The sequence below is a fragment of the Diabrotica undecimpunctata genome, chromosome 4, assembly GCF_040954645.1.
Source record: "Diabrotica undecimpunctata isolate CICGRU chromosome 4, icDiaUnde3, whole genome shotgun sequence".
Taxonomy (NCBI): Eukaryota; Metazoa; Arthropoda; class Insecta; order Coleoptera; family Chrysomelidae; genus Diabrotica; species Diabrotica undecimpunctata.
The window spans coordinates 156,881,472-156,901,484 of NC_092806.1; the positions used below are offsets into that span (position 1 = coordinate 156,881,472).

The 20,013-nt window shown below is 33.3% G+C and overlaps 1 protein-coding gene across 3 annotated transcripts in view; it reads left to right on the forward strand.

Moving 5' to 3' along the window:
* Cen (cerebellar degeneration-related protein 2-like) overlaps window positions 1–20,013 on the forward strand; it is a 352,760-nt gene that overhangs the window by 228,680 nt on the left and 104,067 nt on the right. The window contains exon 1 of one of the 3 annotated variants that reach the window (XM_072530691.1): window positions 16,193–16,604. The exons of the other annotated variants lie outside the window; for them this stretch is intronic. Coding sequence (XP_072386792.1) covers window positions 16,514–16,604 — 91 coding nt within the window. The 5' untranslated portion in view covers window positions 16,193–16,513. Of the gene's footprint in view, window positions 1–16,192; window positions 16,605–20,013 lie in introns of those variants that run through there. 3 annotated transcript variants of the gene reach the window in all.

The window sequence follows — 20,013 nt, forward strand, 5'->3', positions numbered from 1 at the left end:
CAATTAAACCAATTTAGATTTTATAGATCCTAGCTATACCCTAAAACCCTAGAGAATGTTGAAATAGTGCGCTATTGGAATACCTTCAGGTACATTCCTTTACTCCACGGAAATCTGAAATGAACTATAGAACAATAATCTATGTGTCGTTGCGCATCCGAGGGTCTATGCAGTTTTGGCGTGACTGGTTAGATGGCGTAGCAATACATTTGTCATAAAAAGGAAATACGATCTATATCTTTAACGATGGCGATGGCATCCCAATCGCACGTGGTTTTATCACCTAGTGCCCTTAAACTAGTTAAAAGCCTTAAGAGACGCAGAAGAAGAGTATTTTTCAAAAAGAAACAAGATTATTTTTGCAAAACAGCGCCCAACACAGGTGAGTGGAATAACGATCGATGTTATTTGAAAAAAAAAATAGACTCTATAACTAGCAACTGCTGATTTTCATGGTACTCTTTATAATTGTGTGTGAATAGAGGTCTTTCGATGCTATGAACAACATTGGGTATTTTAGAAGGTTTTTTCTAGTTTCTGAACAACAATAAATATGTAATATAAATCATTGTTCCGGTGTACACTTCAATTGTTTCAATACTTGGTCGAAGAATTAGGTCATAACCTCACGTGGGCATGTTAAATTTTTTATTTCTTTCTTGATTACTATAGGAATGAAATTTTAATCAATCAGACGGTACATCATCCTCAGAATTTTAACTTAAAACATGGCTATTTGCCTAGAAGATCGAGGCAAAGTAAGTCACCTGTCAAATTTGATGAAACAAACCGCTAATTAATAAAGAAGTATAATTTAAAAAACCTCTTATTTTATAATAATGTTTTTAATTGGAAGAGACATTTGACATGCTGCGTTAATTAGGTCTTTTTTGTCTTTGTAACATTTTCTGGCTTTTTTTATCTTCCTTCTTGTGTGCATATAAATTATTTAGCATGACTCTCATGAAAGTACTATTAATTTCACTTTACTTGCTGTCCATCATAAAAATATAAAAAAAAAACAAATAATTGATTTCTCACGCACTTTCGATACATGTATCTTATGCCTCAAACGTAGCTATAATTCAAACTAATACATCATTATTATAAAACCATTAACTTATATACCTTGTCGTAATATTTTCTTGATGTATTTTCGCTTGAGGAGAAATATAAGAGAATTTGCTTTGGCGCCTCAAAAAAATGCATAAAAAATTATTAAAATGTTAATCAGGTACTTTAATGATAATGTCTTGCCAACGGTTAAATGATAAAAACATATTAATCGCGATCATATGGAATATTATTTTTAGATTAATTGAGTAGTGTGTGTTTAGAAGATAAAAAGAAATTAATAATTTATATCAGAGGTTCAAAAAATATATGAAAATGAACTAAATTGTATTATAGTTTAATTGATTCTAATACACATTCTTCGTATTTCTTGCTGGCACCTGCTGGTGCTTTTTGCAATATCAGTATCGTCTCTTTCCTCCCTTTTTTTTTTCAGAGCTATCGATGCGTCTTATCGTTGGATTCTGTGTTCATTGTCCCAAGCAAGTTCGCTTATCTGAGGCCCATCAAATTGTCTGTCAACTTCATACACATTTATCCTGACATGTAGTGATCTTGAAGTTTCATCATCATCATCATCATCATTCAGCCTTCATTTATCACGTCCACATAGGCCTCCCTTAAACTCCATTCTTTACGATTTTTGACGTGACAACGTCTTAAATTAGGTTGTGGCTCGGAGTCACTCATGAAAAAGTGTAACGCCCGCTCACGTCTGTTACGATGAGTCACCGAACGAGAGAGAGGCCCGCCGGACCGGCGAATGCCTTGCGTCTCTCTCCCACTCAAACATGATCGGTCCGCTGGTGCGATGCTATTTCTCCTATCATCGTCCTATCCTCAACAAAATCACTCAAATAGAAATGAGTTAAGTTTAAGTTTACATGTACAATGTTTTAGTAAACAAAATATATTTCTATAGTTAAAATTTGTGCAATTCTTATTTTCATTCAATTCCTTGTTCCTATTGTGCAATTTAATAATATTCATATCAATAAATATTCTACCGAGAAAAAGACGTTGTCACGTAAAATCTTCGCCCGTAAAACCGACTTTACAGGCAACCGATTTTTTTGCTCTTTGTTGCAAATTTTTGGTGATACGGCTGATGTCCTCAACCCAACGTGTAAGTGGTCTTCTTCTACTACGTTTTGTAGTAGATTTCAGTTCTGCTATGCGTTTCACAACATTAGCAATACTCGTCCTTCTTTCGCAGATCTTCGTTTCTTATTCGATCCCGCAACGACACTCCCAGCATAGATCGTTCCATTCGTCTCTGTGCCTCGAAGCCATAGTCTTGGTTAGAGTCATAGTTTCCATCCCATAGGCCATGACCGGTAATACGCATTGGTCAAATATTTTTCTTTTGAGACTATTTTGTATATTGGCCCAAGTCAAGTGTGTCTTTCAATTTTCCTAAGGTTTTCCACGCTAAAGTATGTAATTCGTCTTTGGATTTCGCATGTTTGCTTATCCCTGCTGATTCTAATTTCATGACCCAAATACGTATATTTCTCCACCAGTTCTACCACTTTGTCTTGAATAGTTAAATGGTTATTGAGGACCATATTTGCCATAAACTTAGTTTTGATCAAGTTCATGCCCACCTTCCTAACATGCAACGTCCAATTCATTGAATATATCTGTGGCTTCTCCTAAATTATCTGTGATCAGGACAATGTCATCTGCGAAACGGAGATGGTTAAGCTTAACCTTGAAGTTTCACCCAAATAAAAATCCTCTCCTTAAAGTTATTGATTAGCTTTTTATGTATGGTATCCATTGTTATCTTTGAGTTATTTCTTGTAACTGTTTCACGATCTTTTTTAATAGTATGTCGTTTTATTTCTTCTATTTTGTGAAATTACTTATTTATATTAAATTATCAAGAGCAATTTATCAAAAAATCCTGCTTTGTGTATCTTTGTTGATTTACTAAAGTCTTCGATCCAGTTAGCCACACAAACCTTCTTGCAACACTGGAGAGAATTGGATTTAAAGGAACTGCACTAAGACTTATGCGATATTATCTTCAAAACAGAACTCAATGTAAAAAGTAAAGTAAAATAAAGTTGAATTTGACTTTCCTCTAATAATAGATTTCTTTAAAAGTAAACTTTTGCCGACAAATATATTAAAAATAATTTTTTAAATAGTCACAAAACAACAATTAAAGTATATGAAGGAACAAAATCAATACAAATAAATAGTCCTGAGACAGAGTGACACAGCTCAGCCTCTCGAAAATATTTTTAAAAGATTAGAACGGGAAGAAAAATGTATAGAAATTGGTGGACACGCTTGAACCATCTAAGGTACGCTGATGACATCGAATTGATAACCGATAAAAAAGAAGAATTATTTGAACTGATGAAAGAACTGGACGTAGAAGCTGGAAAGATAGGCCTTAATATGAATTACAGCAAGACCAAAATCATAACAAATACAGATGAAGACATCACAATGAGGATCGGACAAGATCAAATAGAACAAGTTCAGGATTATATATATATATATATATATATATATATATATATATATATATATATATATATATAAATATCTGGGTCAAACTATAAAACTTAACAAAGAAAATAAAACAGCAGAGATAAAAAGACGAGTTAGACTGGCATGGGCGGCATTTGGCAAACTAAGTTACATTCTTAAAAACAAAAGATATCCACAGCATCTTAAGACCAAAGTATACAATCAATGCGTACTCCCTGTTCTCACTTAGGGTTCCCAAACGTGGACATTTACAAAAGCAAACATGGACAAAATCATAAAAACCCAAAGATCATTTGGAAAGACAAATGTTGTACATACGACTGATGGATAAAAAAAGAAACGAGTGGATAAGAGAGAAAATAAAAGTGAGGGATGTTAGACAAGAAGTTGCAAAATTGAAATGGAGATTTGCCGGACACAATATAAGACAAAAAGAAGACTGATGGAACAAAATTCTTTTTAGTTGGAGACCGTGGGAATATAAACGAAGCTGAGGAAGGCCCCAAATGAGATGGGCAGATGATATCAAGAAGCACGTGGGCTCTAGGTGGATGACTGTAGCGACAGACAGAGAAGAATGGAAAAGGATTGAGGAGGCCTATGTCCAAAGATGGACCGAAGAAGGCTAACATAGATAGAACTAGTCACATTAGAAATTTACCAAAATTAAAAAATATAGCGATATAATCCGGCAATCTTATTCTAGAAATATTAGCAATTTCCAGTCCAATACGCAAGCAATTTATTTGAACCCAGTCTGAGAGACTTGTTCGCCCCTTGAAATTACGCTCGGGTGTAACAATTCATTTTAGCGAGGTGTATTATCACTCCAATGCGCTCCAATTCACAACTGTCAGCCAAATGCTCTTTATGTGGGAGTCCTGAGTAATAGAATTAGTAACCGATTCCAATTCAGCCCAGCGTTAAGCACTTTATTCTTGTTATCCTTTTGTGGCTTGTCCGCGAAACTGAAATTGCCTGTTTGGGCCTCAAGCCACCGCTCTGTTCTGCCTAGTTCGGAGACTTTCGAGTATGTGCTCGGGTTTTTAGGTTATGTTAATTTTTTTGACGAGTACGCTGCTTTTTAGTTAGTGTTTTTTTGATTTTTTTTGTGGCCGAAACCGTTTTTTGTAATTATTTTTGTAGGTCGTCTAAAAATGAAGTCATGATTAGTAAACATAAAAATCGTAATAAATGGTTCCTACACAGCATTGCACGTCAGTTTCCAGTGAACAGTATTTGGGTATATTTATAGACAGCGACATTCAGTGAAACGTTATTTGACGTTTTGCTCTATATATATTTGACAAATGGCTCCTTTATTATTTATATTTACTTGTTGTTACTACTTACTGTATCTTTATATTTATATTTAAATTGTAAAAGTACTTTTCATATTATTGTTACCTATAAACTATATATCTATCTATTTTGTGATGTCATCTCTTAGCGACACGATACTGAATTTAGAAGGAAAGTTGTAGAGAAACATTCTTAAATGAAATTTATTTAAAGGTAAAAATATTAAGGTCTTTGATGTTCTTTTTTTCGAGCAGTGTTGATAAACCTTACACAATGTTTTGTCGATTCGATAAAATAGACTCAACGTAGTTGTCGACTTGTATACAAAAGTACGTTTGCCTTCTTCAAGTTCAAGGCTAATCAAGTCTGTGTAATTAGGTTTTGTACATCTCTTGTTTTATTTATAGCATAACCGTAGACAATGCAGTTAATTCGTTGATTTAATAGATAAAAATTAAAGTAAATTATATTTCCAGTTGGTTAATATTCTTGTTTTATTTACACAAGGTGGTTTATATTTGATTTTATAACAAATTTGTCGTAGATAATGAAAAAATGTTATCGAAATTTCAAGAAAATTTTGACTTTGGTGTTTACTATCTACCCTTCGTCGGGTAACATGTGCGATGCTGCGACGATCAATTACCTAATTCTTTCATTTGGTAGTAAGACGACCATAACACGCTAATCGGCGTCTCTAAATATAGTGGCGGCGTCTGGTATTCCACAAAAGTCCCTTATATTTCTTAGCCGGAAATGTTGTTTTCTACCAAGTCCTTGTTATCCTTCAATTTTTCCTTGTAATATTAGTTTTGGTATTTACTATCGGTGTCCCCTTAACACTTGTCCCAGGTTAAATATTTTACGATGTTTTACCGTATTCAACATGTCTTTCTACGCCACGCCTTTACAAAACTTCCTCATTTGTGAGGAGAGTAGTCCACTGAATATATACGCAACAACCGACGAAGATTTCACAGTTCGAAGACTTCGATCCATTTAAAGTTTTTACTTTAGGTGACCAAGTTTCCACTCCATACAACACAATAGATCACACGTAATATTATGTCACACAACAATATAGTACAATGGAATACATTTGTAAAACTAATGGTGATATAGTGTATGATCTGTCTCCATACATTTCTGTCTCTCGTCATTTCTATTCCATCATGGATAGGTCTTTTGCAACTTCCTGTGATCTGGTCAATTCATGTTATTGTAGATCTTCACCATCCTCTTCGGTCTTCTACCTTTCCTTGAATGATAAGTCTTTGCATACTGTTTTAGTTGGAGAGCCTCTTACAGATCTTCAATTCTTTTAGAATAATATTATTTGTTCTACATGGAATTCGTATCATTCTTCTCCAACATAACATTTCAATGGCGTCTCCTTTCTGATGGCCTTAATATCCATGATTCGCATCTATATGTCCGTACTGAAATATTAATGAGTTCTTTTTCTTCTTTAAGTGCCATCTCCGCGACGGAGGTTGGCAATCATCATGGCTATTCTGATCTTAGATGATGCCGCTCTGAATAGTTCTATTGATGTGCATCCGTACCATTCCCTCAAGTTACGCAACCATGAGATTCTTCTCCTTCCTAAACTTCTCTTGCCCTGGATTTTCCCTTGTATAATTAATTGAAGTATGTTGTATCTTTCATTACGCATAACATGCCCCAGGTATTACAGCTTTCGTGTAATGATGGTTTCCAATATTTCCATATTTTGTTGACTCTTCTCATCACTTCGTTGTTTGTTACATGCTCGGTCCATTATATCTTCTGGATTTTTCTATACACCTACAGTTCAAATGCTTCCAAATTTTTAGTAGTTGACGCTTTAAATGTCCATGCTTCTATTTCGTAAAGCAGAGTCGAGAAAATATAGCACCTTGCCAGCCTAACTCTCAAGTCTAATTTCAGTTCTCTTGTACAAAGTAACTTTCTCATTTTATTGAAGTTTGTTCGTGCTTATTTTATTCGAACTTTGATTTCTTTTGAGTAATCGTTTGTGTGATTAATTATTGTGCCAAGATAATTGTAGTTTTCAACTTGTTCTAAAGTTTTACCGTTAATTGTCAGGCTTTCATCATTATTTTGGGTTTTTAATATCCTCATAAATTTAGTTTTCTTGATGTTTATTGATGATACATATTCTTCTCCATACTAAACTATCTTGTTTATTAGCTTTTGGAGGTCTTGGGGGTTGTCTGCTATTATGATAGTATCGTCAGCATATCTAATGTTGTTAATTGGTGTCCATTGACCTTTATTCCTGCTGTTTCTCCCTCAAGAACTCTTTTCATAATTTCTTCAGAGTATGCATTAAATAGTAGTGGTGACAATACACACCTCTGTCGCACTACGCTTTTAATTTTTAACTCTTCTGATCTGTGTTCATTAATGCGTATATATGCCTGCTGTTTATAGTATAGATTTGTTATAATTCGAAGGTCATTGTATTGTAATTGTTTTGCTTTGGGGATGTCCATTAGCTCCTTGTTGTGGACTTTATCGAAAGCCTTGTTATAATCTATAAAACAGACGAACATATCTTGGTTTACATTCAAGCATCTCTAGGTTAGTACATATCAAGTATTTGGTAAATGCGTTTATGGATTATCTTCAAAAACATTTTAACTGTGTGAGACGTCAGGCTTATGGTGCGGTGGTCAGTGCATTCTGTAGCATTTTTCTTTTTTGGGAGACAAATAAATGTTGAGGTCAACCATTCATTGGGTATGTCACCCGACTGATAAATTTTATTAAAGAGCTTTAAGAGGACATCTATGTACTCGTTTTCTATTATTTTAAAGATATCAATAGACAGTTAATTTGGCCCCGGTCTTCTTCCGTTTCTGGTGTTCTTTAGTGCATACAGTGTTTCTTTCTTTGTAATTTCTGTACTTGTTTCTCTGTCCTCAAAAGATGTGTCTTATAGGTTGGCCAATGGAGACTTGGGACTTGGAGTTGACCAATCTCATTCTTAGGGTTCTTGTAATAGTATATCATAGTACGATACATGGTAGTAATAGATGGAAGTACTATAAATGCATAATTAGCTGAACCCTATGATGAGCTAAGAGCCATGGTTTTTTCTTGCTTTGTATCGCTTTGTTCTTCCTTTATATTTTCATTAATCTGTTGAGTTATGAGAGTAGGAACCTCAATCTTTATATCCTTGCTTTTAGGTAATTCTTTTCTCATCATCCCCTTGCCTTGTTTAGATATATCTTGCATAATGGTGTCAAAATGTCTGAAAAAATTCTCCCAACTGTTAGACATTTAGGAACGAAAACACGAATTTAATAGTCCCACGTAGTGTGATAAAAGTTCGAAGAATATTGACCAAATTGGCCAAAAAATATATCCATTCAAAAATTATAAAAATCAAAATATTCATCAAAAGAGTCATTTAAAAATAGTAATAACAATAAATGACCTAAATAGAAAAGAATGGAAACTGGGGACGGAGAGACTACTACAGTTGTAAAAAATTCCATTAATTTATAACAAAATTTCTTATATGACATTGTAGCATGTCAAGTTCTGTTGAATTTAAAACTTTTGACGACACTGTATTTTCAGTTAACTCTGTCTAGAGATTGTTTTTTCAATTGTGTGTACTTAACAGTTCCCTTTCCGTAATAAATTGTGTTTGGGGTTAGATTATTCATACGTTCCCATAAACGAACACGTTTTCTTTCTTAAACTACTACATTCAAATATTAATCTCACATAAACTCTCAAAATTTTATTAGTTTTGGCCTATAATTTAGTTTAAGCGTTATTATTTTCTCCAGGGGACAAATATTTTAAACAAAACTACATTTCCTTTCCCAAAAAATGAATTAGCTTAGAGCTAACTTATATAAAAGCCAAAATCCTATTTCAGCTCTCAGCCCGTGAGATAGAGATAGAGAGTGACAAAAGATAGAGTGACAACCTTTCATAGAAGTAACAATCCGCAAATAAATAAGGAGAATTGCTTATAGAGAGGAAAAAGAAAAAGAAAAATGACAGTAGATAAGAAAAGTGTATTTTGTCTTCTAATTAAGTATTTTATCTTACGCTAATTAAACATCTACTTCTAAATATTTTCGTATATATAGATTTATATCGATGTAATACTTAAAATTTAATCCCCAGCGAAATTGTAACGGTTTAACAATGAAAAGTTTTTTTTTATACAAAAGACTAAGAGTGATACAATCTGATCCTCGACAATACCACCCACTGGGTCGCTGAAATGCGGATGAATTACTTTAAATCTGAGAGAAAGTGAAACACCTGCTTCGATTTTTTTTGTATAATTACTTAATTTTATATAAGGCAACTGATGTTGGTTTTTGTTCATAAAGTACCCTTTTATGTAGATAAGAATCTACATATGACATATGGCTACTACTTGATGGCCTTGATAAAAAATGTGTTATCATTATAAACGTGATATTTGAGTTCATGTTTTTTGTTTGAAGTGTGAAATTCGGAATAAATGCTCCTACATTGGCAAATAATGAAAGTGTCAATATTTACAATTAAAAAAACGCAGAAATTATATCGAAGTATATTAAATGTAAAGTTAAATATGTAGCGAAATTAAAGACACAATAGAAAAATATATATAAAAAAGTGTGTATAGAATACTTTGAAAATGTCTGCAGTAGAAGAGTTTTTACAATAAACAATTAGAAGCAGTAAGAAGCATATTAAAGGAGTAAGCGAAATACCCGTATACAGCAAAAAGTCTGACAAAAAAAATAATCCATAACTGGAGACCCAATAATGTAGTCTGTAATCACATACCGGTCACATAGTAGTAGGGAAACTACTTGAGAAACCCACCTTTCAGATAACACAACTTATCTTCACCGAGTACATTAACACCTTCATATCATCATCATCTTCTTCTTGTTCCGCCTGTTTTCCTCCACTTCTTTACAAAGGCCTCCCCAATGAGTTCTCAACTTTTCTCCGTTTTTTTGCTATTTGATGCCAATTTTTCTGCACTTTTGTTTTGATATCATCTAGCCACCGTTTTGGTCGCCTTCCTCTACTGCGACTATACCACTGTGATTATTTTTGGTGTCCAATTTATATTGTTCCTCGTCCATCTTTCGTTGTCCTGTTGTGCTACGTGTTCTATCCAGCTCCGTTTCATTTGCGCAATGCTTCCAATTTCATCCTCCACCTTCCGTATATGATCTCTTCTATTAAGAGAAACTCCTAACATAGCTTGCACGGTGGCTCCTGTGTGTCTCCATTAAATAGGTTCTTTTATTTAAATTTATTGGTCTCTTTTTATTTTTCAACATAACACTGAGTTTTCGTACTGCTGCGTAAGTCATTAGCATTCTTCTAGTGATATAGTCTATACCGTTTGATTTTTTTTGCTTATTTTGATCGTGTGAGTCATGTATCAAGTATGACACTTTAGAGCTCACTTGCATCTAAGTCCAATGCCATTATTTCGAGCAAATACACAGAATTACCAGTTTCCACGAAATATATCAAATTTATATTGTACTTGTTTTCAATACACACCCAACAATAGAATCTGCATAAATTACCATTCTAAAATTTCCCATTTTGACAAGAAAATAGCTTAAAATGGTTAAACGCTGTTTTATAATCATCATCGTTAAGAAAACAATCTCAAATGGTTTTTCTCTGAATTTTGAAACGAAATACTTTCCATTCATACAACATTCACCTAATTCTACCTAATATTTAAAATTTCACAATTCACCATAGGTACGTTAAAAATAATTCCATTTCACTTCCAACACAAATAAAACCTTATATGAATATAATTTCATTCTTAAATTTTTTTACATGTAGAATTAACAATTTTTGTCGTTGCTGGCTTGCATTATTCTTCTTTTTATTTCTTGATCATCTTATCCTGTCGAGTCAAAAGTCTCTCCAAGGTACCTATATTGGTCACAGGGCATAATTATCTCATTATTTTATAATGTCTGTTGGTCATCTCTGTTGGTCATCTCGGTTCCTGTTGGCAGATATTTATTTTTTTCTGTATTAATTTCCAACCCCAATATTCTATATTCCTCTTGAAGTTCATATTTGGTAAGTATTCCTTGCCAAATTCTAGGTGATATTTATCATTCCTAACGTAGATTTAATTTTGCAAAGGCCAGATAAAATAAAGTTTTAGATAAATGGACCGTGCACCTTATTGGACTGATCTGCTGAAAGCTATAAGTAAAATCGACTTTTGTAGTACTTATTAGAACCAGATTCTCAGAGCTCCTAATCCTGGAGTATTTCTCCTGTAGGTCTTTTCTTGAATATATTATTCTAAGTAAAAATTAAATAAAAAATATCGTATGTTACTCTGATTGTTGCTACACATTTCAAATTCGCTGTTTTCTATATGATTCCTTTTCCTCTTTCGTTATTTTATATTATTTGCTCTCGAAGATTAATTTTGCTTTGTGCTCTTTTTTTTTGTATTGCCTCATTTATCATTCTAGTTACTGTGGATATTTTTGTGGGTTTCTAAGATAAAAACAGTACTTTTATTTGATTGTATTTCTCTTCCTTTGCTACTTTACTAATCAATCTTAATTATTTAAAGATTTATTTGTAAGAAAGCAAGATGTTCTTCTTTTTATTTTATAACCCTGAGTGGCTCTCTGGCTATTTGCCTTCCTTCGAACCTCTAGCTCTCTTTTACCTTTATCCTCAAACGTTTCTCTGCATCGTTAAACCATTTTATTCTCGATCTTCCTCTCTTTCATCTTCATATAGATTTCCAACATTTTCTTTTGTTTTTCTGTTTCCACTACTTTGGAAGTTTCTCCCGAGAGGCAGAGGAGCTTCTCGTAAACTTTAATTAAATACATTTTTTAGTTTTTATAACTGTTATAGAGGCTCAATAGAAAAGCTCCTAGAACTTGAAAGTTTATTATTCTTTATAATTGTTAGAGTTGTTATCATTTCAACCATTGATTCACAAACTGATTTGTTCTCTCTGCGTGGTCATCTGCAAATGTGGAGAATATATAACATAGGCAGATATTTTGAATTTTGAAGTCTCCATGGAAATTTCTTTACCAAGTATGCAAGTTAATTTAATATATTGTTAAAGAGTGTTTGTTTTGAGTGCAAAAGTCATGACTTTTTGCCGTTTTTTTTTTATGATCTGCTTTATGCAAAATTCGTTATCTATATTGGGACTGATTTGAGAAGTGGGCGTCGTTTACATTTGTCGAAATTCTAGTTAATACTCTCATTAAGAGTTAAATATTAGTAAAATTACTTAAAAATAAACTTAAATATTAGTAAATTAGATATCAAACTATGCCATAATGACAATCGCTCCAAAGTCCTAACGCTGTGCACTCGTCTCAGGTAAGCAATCTCAATTATTTATTTTATAAAATCGGTTCCTTTAGTATCCATATATACAGTGTGGCGCACCGAAAACGAGACAGAGGCATTTACTGGCAGATGATTCCTTTTTTGAAAAAACGCTCGGACCCGTCGATTTTGTTTTCGAGGGGGACACAAAATTGGCATAAAATCACTTTAACATTTGCAGCCCCTTAAGCAGGGGTGGCATCATCCCTAAAATCTTAAATGAAAAGGGGGGTCGAATGATCCATTATTTGAAAGGTCTTTCAACTCCCTTTATAATGATGTAAAATTCATGTATTCAATTCAGTAGTTTTGGAGATTTATTGATTTAAAGTTTAAAGTAGACTTTAATAGGTACATCAAATTAGTTTGTACTTCTTTCAGAAGAAATTTGAGTAAAAGCATTTTCTTGATAAGTAAATGCTTTTATTTACTACGCCCATGGTTTATAAATAATAAAAATAGCAATTGAAGTGTCCTTTGTGACAAAAAAAGTTGTTTCTTGAAGAAAGATAAGTAGAGAATGCCACGTACTTATTTTAAATAGGAAATAGTACATAGTTTGCGATTGATTTGACCAACCTTTTTTGTTAAAATATCATTTATTGCTTTATACATAAATTAACCATGGTATACTCCACGGCAGAAAGGGTTGAAATTATTGAAATATTTTTCGGAAATAATCAGTGCGCTAATAGAACAGCACAAATTTTTAATGAGCGACATGAGAACAATAATGTGCACCGAAAATATGTTCTAGAACTTGTAGCTAAATTTCGGGAAACTGGATCAGTCGCCAATAAAAAACGTAATATTGAAAATCCTATAAGGAACGAAGCAACAGAAGTGGGGGTTTTAGGGCAAGTTATTGTAGATCCTACATTAAGTACCCGCAAATTGCAAACTTCGTGTGGTGTTAGTCGACGTACTATCCAACGGATTCTAAAGGCCCATAATTTTCATCCGTATAAAATTCACCTTGTACAAAAACTTAATGAAGACGATTTTGATAAGCGATTAGAATTTTGTGAAGTTATGAGTGAACGAATTACAAACGATGAACAATTTTTATTTAACATTTGCTTTTCCGACGAATGTTTCTTTTTTTTAAATGGCGAAGTATATCGTCATAATTGTCGATATTGGTCGGACTCTAATCCCAGAATTTCTCATGAGGTACACACACAGCAGCCGCCACAAAAATTAAATGTTTGGGCTGGCATTTTTGGCGATCATTTGGTTGGTCCTTTTTTCTTACCTGGAAATTTGACTGGTGAAATGTATTTGGAATTACTGCAAAATGCCATAGATCCTGCGCTAACAGATATAATTGAAAATCAGAATGATGGTCGATACGTTGAGAATATGTTGATGTTCCAACAGGATGGTGCCCCACCACATTACTCATTAAGAGTTCGGCATTATTTAGATCAGACCTTTCCAGGTCAATGGATTGGTAGAAGAGGTGCCGTTGAATGGCCCCCAAGATCGCCAGATTTATCACCTTTGGATTTCTTTTTGTGGGGTTATTTAAAAAGCAAAATCTATGCTACTCAGCCAACATCCTTAGAAGATTTACGACAAAGAATTGTGAATGAGTGCCATCAAATTACTCCTCAAATATTGCAAAATGTCCGGCAACGTTTTCAGCAAAATCTTTATTATTGCATGGAAAGTAATGGTGGTCATTTTCAATATTTACTCGGCTGACAGGTCAGTTCATTCTTTATTTTTTATCAACCTTGCTGCTATGTATTGATCTCCTCTTACGATGATGTATTTAAACTTTAAATCAATAAATCTCCAAAACTACTGAATTGAAGTACATGAATTTTACATCATTGTAAAGGGAGTTGAAAGACCTTTTAAATGATGGATCATTCGACCCTCCTTTCCATTTAAGATTTTTGGGATGGTGCCACCCCCGCTTAGGGGGCTGCAAATGTTAATGTGATTTTATGCCAATTTTGTTTCCCCCTCGATAACAAAATCGACGGGTCCAAGCGTTTTTTTTTAAAAGGAATCATCTGCCAGTAAATGCATCTGTTTCGTTTTCGGTGCGCCACCCTGTATATCGTTATTCATTTTGTAAGAAACAAAATAGAGTCAACGTTTTTTATGTTATAATTTCATACGGCCTTCATTTTTATTGTAACATGTATCGTTCCTCATTAGTTTTTTTATTCGTTTTTTCCAATACGGTAAAAAGTCCTAGCTGCGTAGATCGTTTATCGAAGGATCCGATGTGAAATATATACTGTTATAACCATTCTTGGAAAAAATTAAAATTTTCTTGATGTTATTTTGTAGATTCGCCACCCATTCACTCATAGACCCATATCACAGTATATTGCTAAAAAGAATTCTTTTTAAGCAATATACTGTGCCCATATACCTATACACCCGTATAGTTGCACATTATTTGACGAGCATCACTTGGAGAAATCAGCTTGGCTTATTTCAATCAGCCGTTCATCGTCGTTGGTTTTTGTAGACCCGAAAGGGTCAAACCCCATGTGACCTGTTGTCTGTGGAACCAGCTGTTGGAACAGATAAGCTTTTGATAATTTTAAATTCATATAAATAACTGTAAATCGTTTTATATCTCTAAATTGTTGATACTTGTTTTGTTTATTTTTAAAATAGGTTTCTATTCGAAGAGTCTCAAACCCGACTTATTCTATTACATATCTCATATAAATATCTTTTTCGCCTTTAATACCTTACCTAGTCTAGGATTACTTTGTATTCTAATACTAACCTTTAGTGTTAAGTTATTTCGCTTTGCTCCCGGACTTTAGATTATTGTTTTTACAAATACCCTTGTTAATTGGCACAGTAGTGATGGTATTTTTATTTGTTCGTGGCTATTAGGCCCCATCTTACCCTTACACCCCCACCACTACTGTTATTTTAGCCTTTCTTTTACATGTAAGTAAATTATTTAAACTGTGTTTAATAAAAAATTATAAATATAGTTGTCATTAGTAGTTAGCTTTTTATTTCAGTTTCTACTAACCAGTATATTATAGCAATACAAGGTAAATAGTGGTTTTTTTTTAAAGTAATTCCAGATTATTGTATTAGGTATACCTGTTTCTTGTTTTTTCCTCATTTCTAAATTCTCAAACTAATCTTGAGTGGCGCCTACATTCAGTACCTTAGGCAACTTCGTATATTTACTTATAGTGCCTTCAATACAAGATTGAATTCCAAGTTGTCCTATCCAATTTCATTGTTTATGTTACAAGGTCTCATTTTCTTCCTTGTTTATATAATTTTACATCCCATATATTGGTCTGTTACCTTTTACCCCAAAGCCAATCCTAAGTGTAGAAAAGCTAGCCCGAATTCTCCCTTGAGATTTGGTGTCTCTCTGGCTCTTTAAATTTATTCCTCTGAGCTAAGCCATTCTTTATTAGTACATTCAATAACTTCACTCCCAATTCTCCTTCTTGTAAATTCTTATTCCTAAATTATAATACCCCCGAGTATTGAGGATTCAAATATATTTAATCTACTATATGGTTTCAGGTCTAAATCCTTTTTGATAATATTATTTATATTCTCTATAAACTTAATGATATATTATAAATAGTGCCAGAATAAGTTTTGTTTGCTACACAGATTACAATAGTTAATAATAGGAAGAATGAAATAAATATCGACTGAACCAGATAAACTATACCTTTAGTACTCTATAGTACCTATTCCTGTCATTGAGATTAGAAAATGTGTATTTCATTGTTAGGAGCACCACAAAACTAACACAAAACAAATAAAAAAATAAACAAAAAGCCCAATTGGAAAGAGAAACTACCTACTCGATTCCCACTGAAGTACCGAACCTTAAACATATTCAATGAACCCTCCACTGCACTCTCGTGTTTGTTTATCTCTAGGCTTGTCTACAAACAGTCGCGCAGTGGTACCCTCGGTAACAGTACTGTCGCCGCAACCGCGTTGAGAGTAGCAACACAGCAGTCCGCAGGTGATCGTACTCTGAATAAGATTGATCAATGAACATCGCTTTGGAACCGTGTTAAATGGTACTCAGTCGTCCAAGACGGTCTTCATTAATATGTACTTATATAGTGGTAGTACCCAAATTTTTTTAATGTCAGAAAACAGTAAATTTATTTTCGGTTACTATTAAATGACTAGTTTCGTGAAGTACTTTGAACTTTGAGTGAGATGAGCTAACTGTTTGGTTTTTGTGAGTGAGACTGCCTTTTTGTTCAAAATGAATGTCGAACCAGATAGCTCTAATACTATGAGTTCTTTGGACTTCTGGGATTACACGATCGAGCTTGAGTGTCTGCAAGGGAATCAAGGTTTGGACCTTTTTATTCTCATAGGCTTTTAGAGCTACATCATTTATGTAAAAGTATAAAACATTTTCACGATACAAATTTATATTAAATGTATTAAAAATGAAAATTGATTCAAAATAATCCTCCAGAAACGAGAGAATATAAAATAATTTTTTATTTGACGTTTCGGATTCCAAATTGAAGGTCATTTTGAAAATACAATTTTTTGTATTACAACACAATAATATATCTTTGTTAAGTTGGAGCCAAAAAACTTGTTTTAGCTTCAGTTTTATTTATGTCTTTATTGATAATTTGAACATGACATGATATATCGACTCATGCAACGAAGACTGTAGTAAGTCATTTTAGATAGTTTTGAGAATATTAATTACAAGTATAAACACTGGTTAGCAGTTTCTAAATTATAAAAAAATAAACTGTTGAAAACAAAACTTTTGTAGGTATGTTCATTTAAATGCAGTTCCCAAATTTATCACCAAAAAATTATTTTTTTTCTTAATATATTCTGCTTTTTTTTTATATTAGTTACTACATTTTTCGTCGAAACAATTTAGAGAAAAAATGACATACGATTATTTTGAAAGAAATATTTTAATACGAACTTTATAATTATATTTTAAATTTCACAAAATAGGTTACATTTATTTCAACTCAAAGTCAGATTCGCTGCTACTAGAACTTTTTTTCTGTGTTCCTTCTTTTACCGTAAAGAAAAGAGAAGTTATGGTACTAACGCGGTATTGAAGGTGGATCACCTCTGCAAAGCTCTAATAAACCTTTCAATTTCTTACTATCAACAGGTAGAGGAGAAGTATAAAGTTTCAGCAACTCAGTGAAATGAGTTTGAAGTTGACTACGCCTACTTTTTTTCAGACCTAGAATTTTTGGGGTTTCAGCAAAATCGTATTTAAATTGAACAGTATTAGGTCCTTCTGCTAGCCACGACAATTCCCGCATTTTATTAATTTTTACTGGATTAAAAGTTTCGTCCATTCTCCAGTTCTGATTTTTTTACCATGTCAGAAAATTTTACATAGTCTGCTTGGGACATTTATTTTACTGTGTAGGGGTTGCCAGTTACTTTCGCCATTTTTATTAATGTGATCCGTTGACTAGAAGTATAAATAGCACCCTGTCGCTCTTTAGCTGTCTCTATTACTGCATGCCTACTCAGAATGAAGATGCCCCTTCTCCAAAAACCTGTGTGTTATCTTTATGTTGAGAATTTTAGAAGCATATGTAATCATGGAGAAAATAAAACGGTTTCTATTTTGCCCCCCACAATTGTCGGAGTATAAGATGACACTTTCAACCCCTTTAGTTTTTTGTGTCCTCAGAAAGTCTAACAAGCGACTACTAATTTCATTTGGTCCCTGTTTCGTCACCTCTTCATACCAAACATAACAAAACCCTTTATTGTTACCTATGTCGTAAACTGTAAAATTATAGGTTGCAATTTTACTTATATAATAAATTGTAGTTACTTCTGATTGAGGGGTAACTTATACCTTTTGCAGGTCAAAACACGCAACACATAAAGTTTTATCCTCAGTAGCTAGTTCTTTATCCACATCTTTCAATTTTTGGACTGCAACTTTGTTAGCTAAGTGTTGATCATATTTTTCTTGCAATTTCAATTTTATGTCATCATCAGCATCTGTATAACCCGTGCATAGTTGACACTGATCATTTTTTGGTTTAAAGAATGCTATATTGAATTCTGATTTGAAAATTTCACGATATTGCCGTTCACTTGCAATCTGTATTGAATTGGTTCAAATAATTTATTTGTACATTCTGTACATTTTACTAATATTTAAACCATTTTCCAAATATATTTTCTTTGAATGTTTTCTATTATAATGGGAAGGAACTAATGGAAACAATTTAATATGAGTTCTCACACTTTCCTTAATATCTTCTGCAATTTTATTAGATCTCACAGTATGGCGTCCCTGCATATCCTTTCCTAAAGTGCCACCTTCAACAATTTTTTTCAGGGCAGTTGTAACCCAGGTTTCCGATATACCCAGCATGTTTAAAAACATCGTTTTACAAATTTTTATTCTTTTATTATCAAGCAGAAAATTATGTTGTCGGGAAAAATTGCGCCTTGGCGTGATTTTGTGATGAAATCCCATTGTCTGGTATGATCTGCTAGTGCCTAATACTTTTCAAATAGTTTTGCCTCTTATTGTCCGAAATTTTTTCCGTGCATCCATTTCTGCAATTCTCGTTGCATGGTGCTTTCATGATCCTAGATCCTAGATGGAATTACTTTGCCTGCTCTATTTTCATGTTTATTTCCTGCATTAAGTTCTTTTTTAACCTTCTTGTATTTCCACTCCTGTTGATTTCTTACACGGTTTCTTCCTTTCGCGTTTGTCATTGGCATTTTTCTTTTTAGTTTAGGTTTATTAATACTATGTTTTTCACCTTCTGATTCAGCATTATCATCAGTAGGAACATATTGTGGATACTCATCAGAACAGTCGGAGTTTTCAATATCATGATAGTTGAAAGAACATTGCTTCTCTGTATAATTAATAATCTCTGTATAATAATAATCAACACCTCAATTATCACGATAGAATCACTTTTTATCTTTCCTGTTGGTTTTGCGGGTGTTAGTGAAGACAGTTCTGTAACAATTAAAACAAGAGTTAAAACTATATGGCTCCTGAACTATATTTTATGATATTTCTAATAGTCAGAAGAATTCAGATATGAACAATACCTACTAGGTATTAATAGCTTTTAAACTGGCAAAAAGAAATTTGAAGTGTTACCAAAGTAATAATATTATTGCTTTTGTATCAATACTTACCAGGGTCAGGTTGTTCACTAATTTTCTTACGTAACCCCAATATACGTTTAATTCTATTCATATTTTAAACTTCAAACACTCTTCTCACAAAGCTCAAGCAAATATTTATGTAGGTGCATAATCTCAAAAAGTTATTCACGAAAATGCAAACAAGTCAATAGTAACTCGATGAAGACACAGCACTATCTAGACATTTTGTAAAGAAAACTGTAGTAACTCAACATAAGACAAATAATATTGTTTAAAAAATATGTTAATTACGCAGCGAACTACAGAAAGGTGAGGTACTTCGTCGCATGTGTAAACAAAAAGAATTACTAAGAATAATCAGAGAGAGAAAAATACAATACTTGGATCATGTGTTGAGAGGTGAAAGATATGATTTACTCCAAATCATTTTGGAAGGTAAAGTGCAGGGCAAAAGATCAATTGGAAGACGCCAGAACTCGTGGCGACACTCATCCACAGAAATCTTTCGTGCGGTAGTTTCCAAAGCTACAATTGCCATTTGTATCGCCAACCTTCGAAAGGGGACGGCGCAATAAGAAGAAGGGTATTATCAGTTCCTTCGATACGATG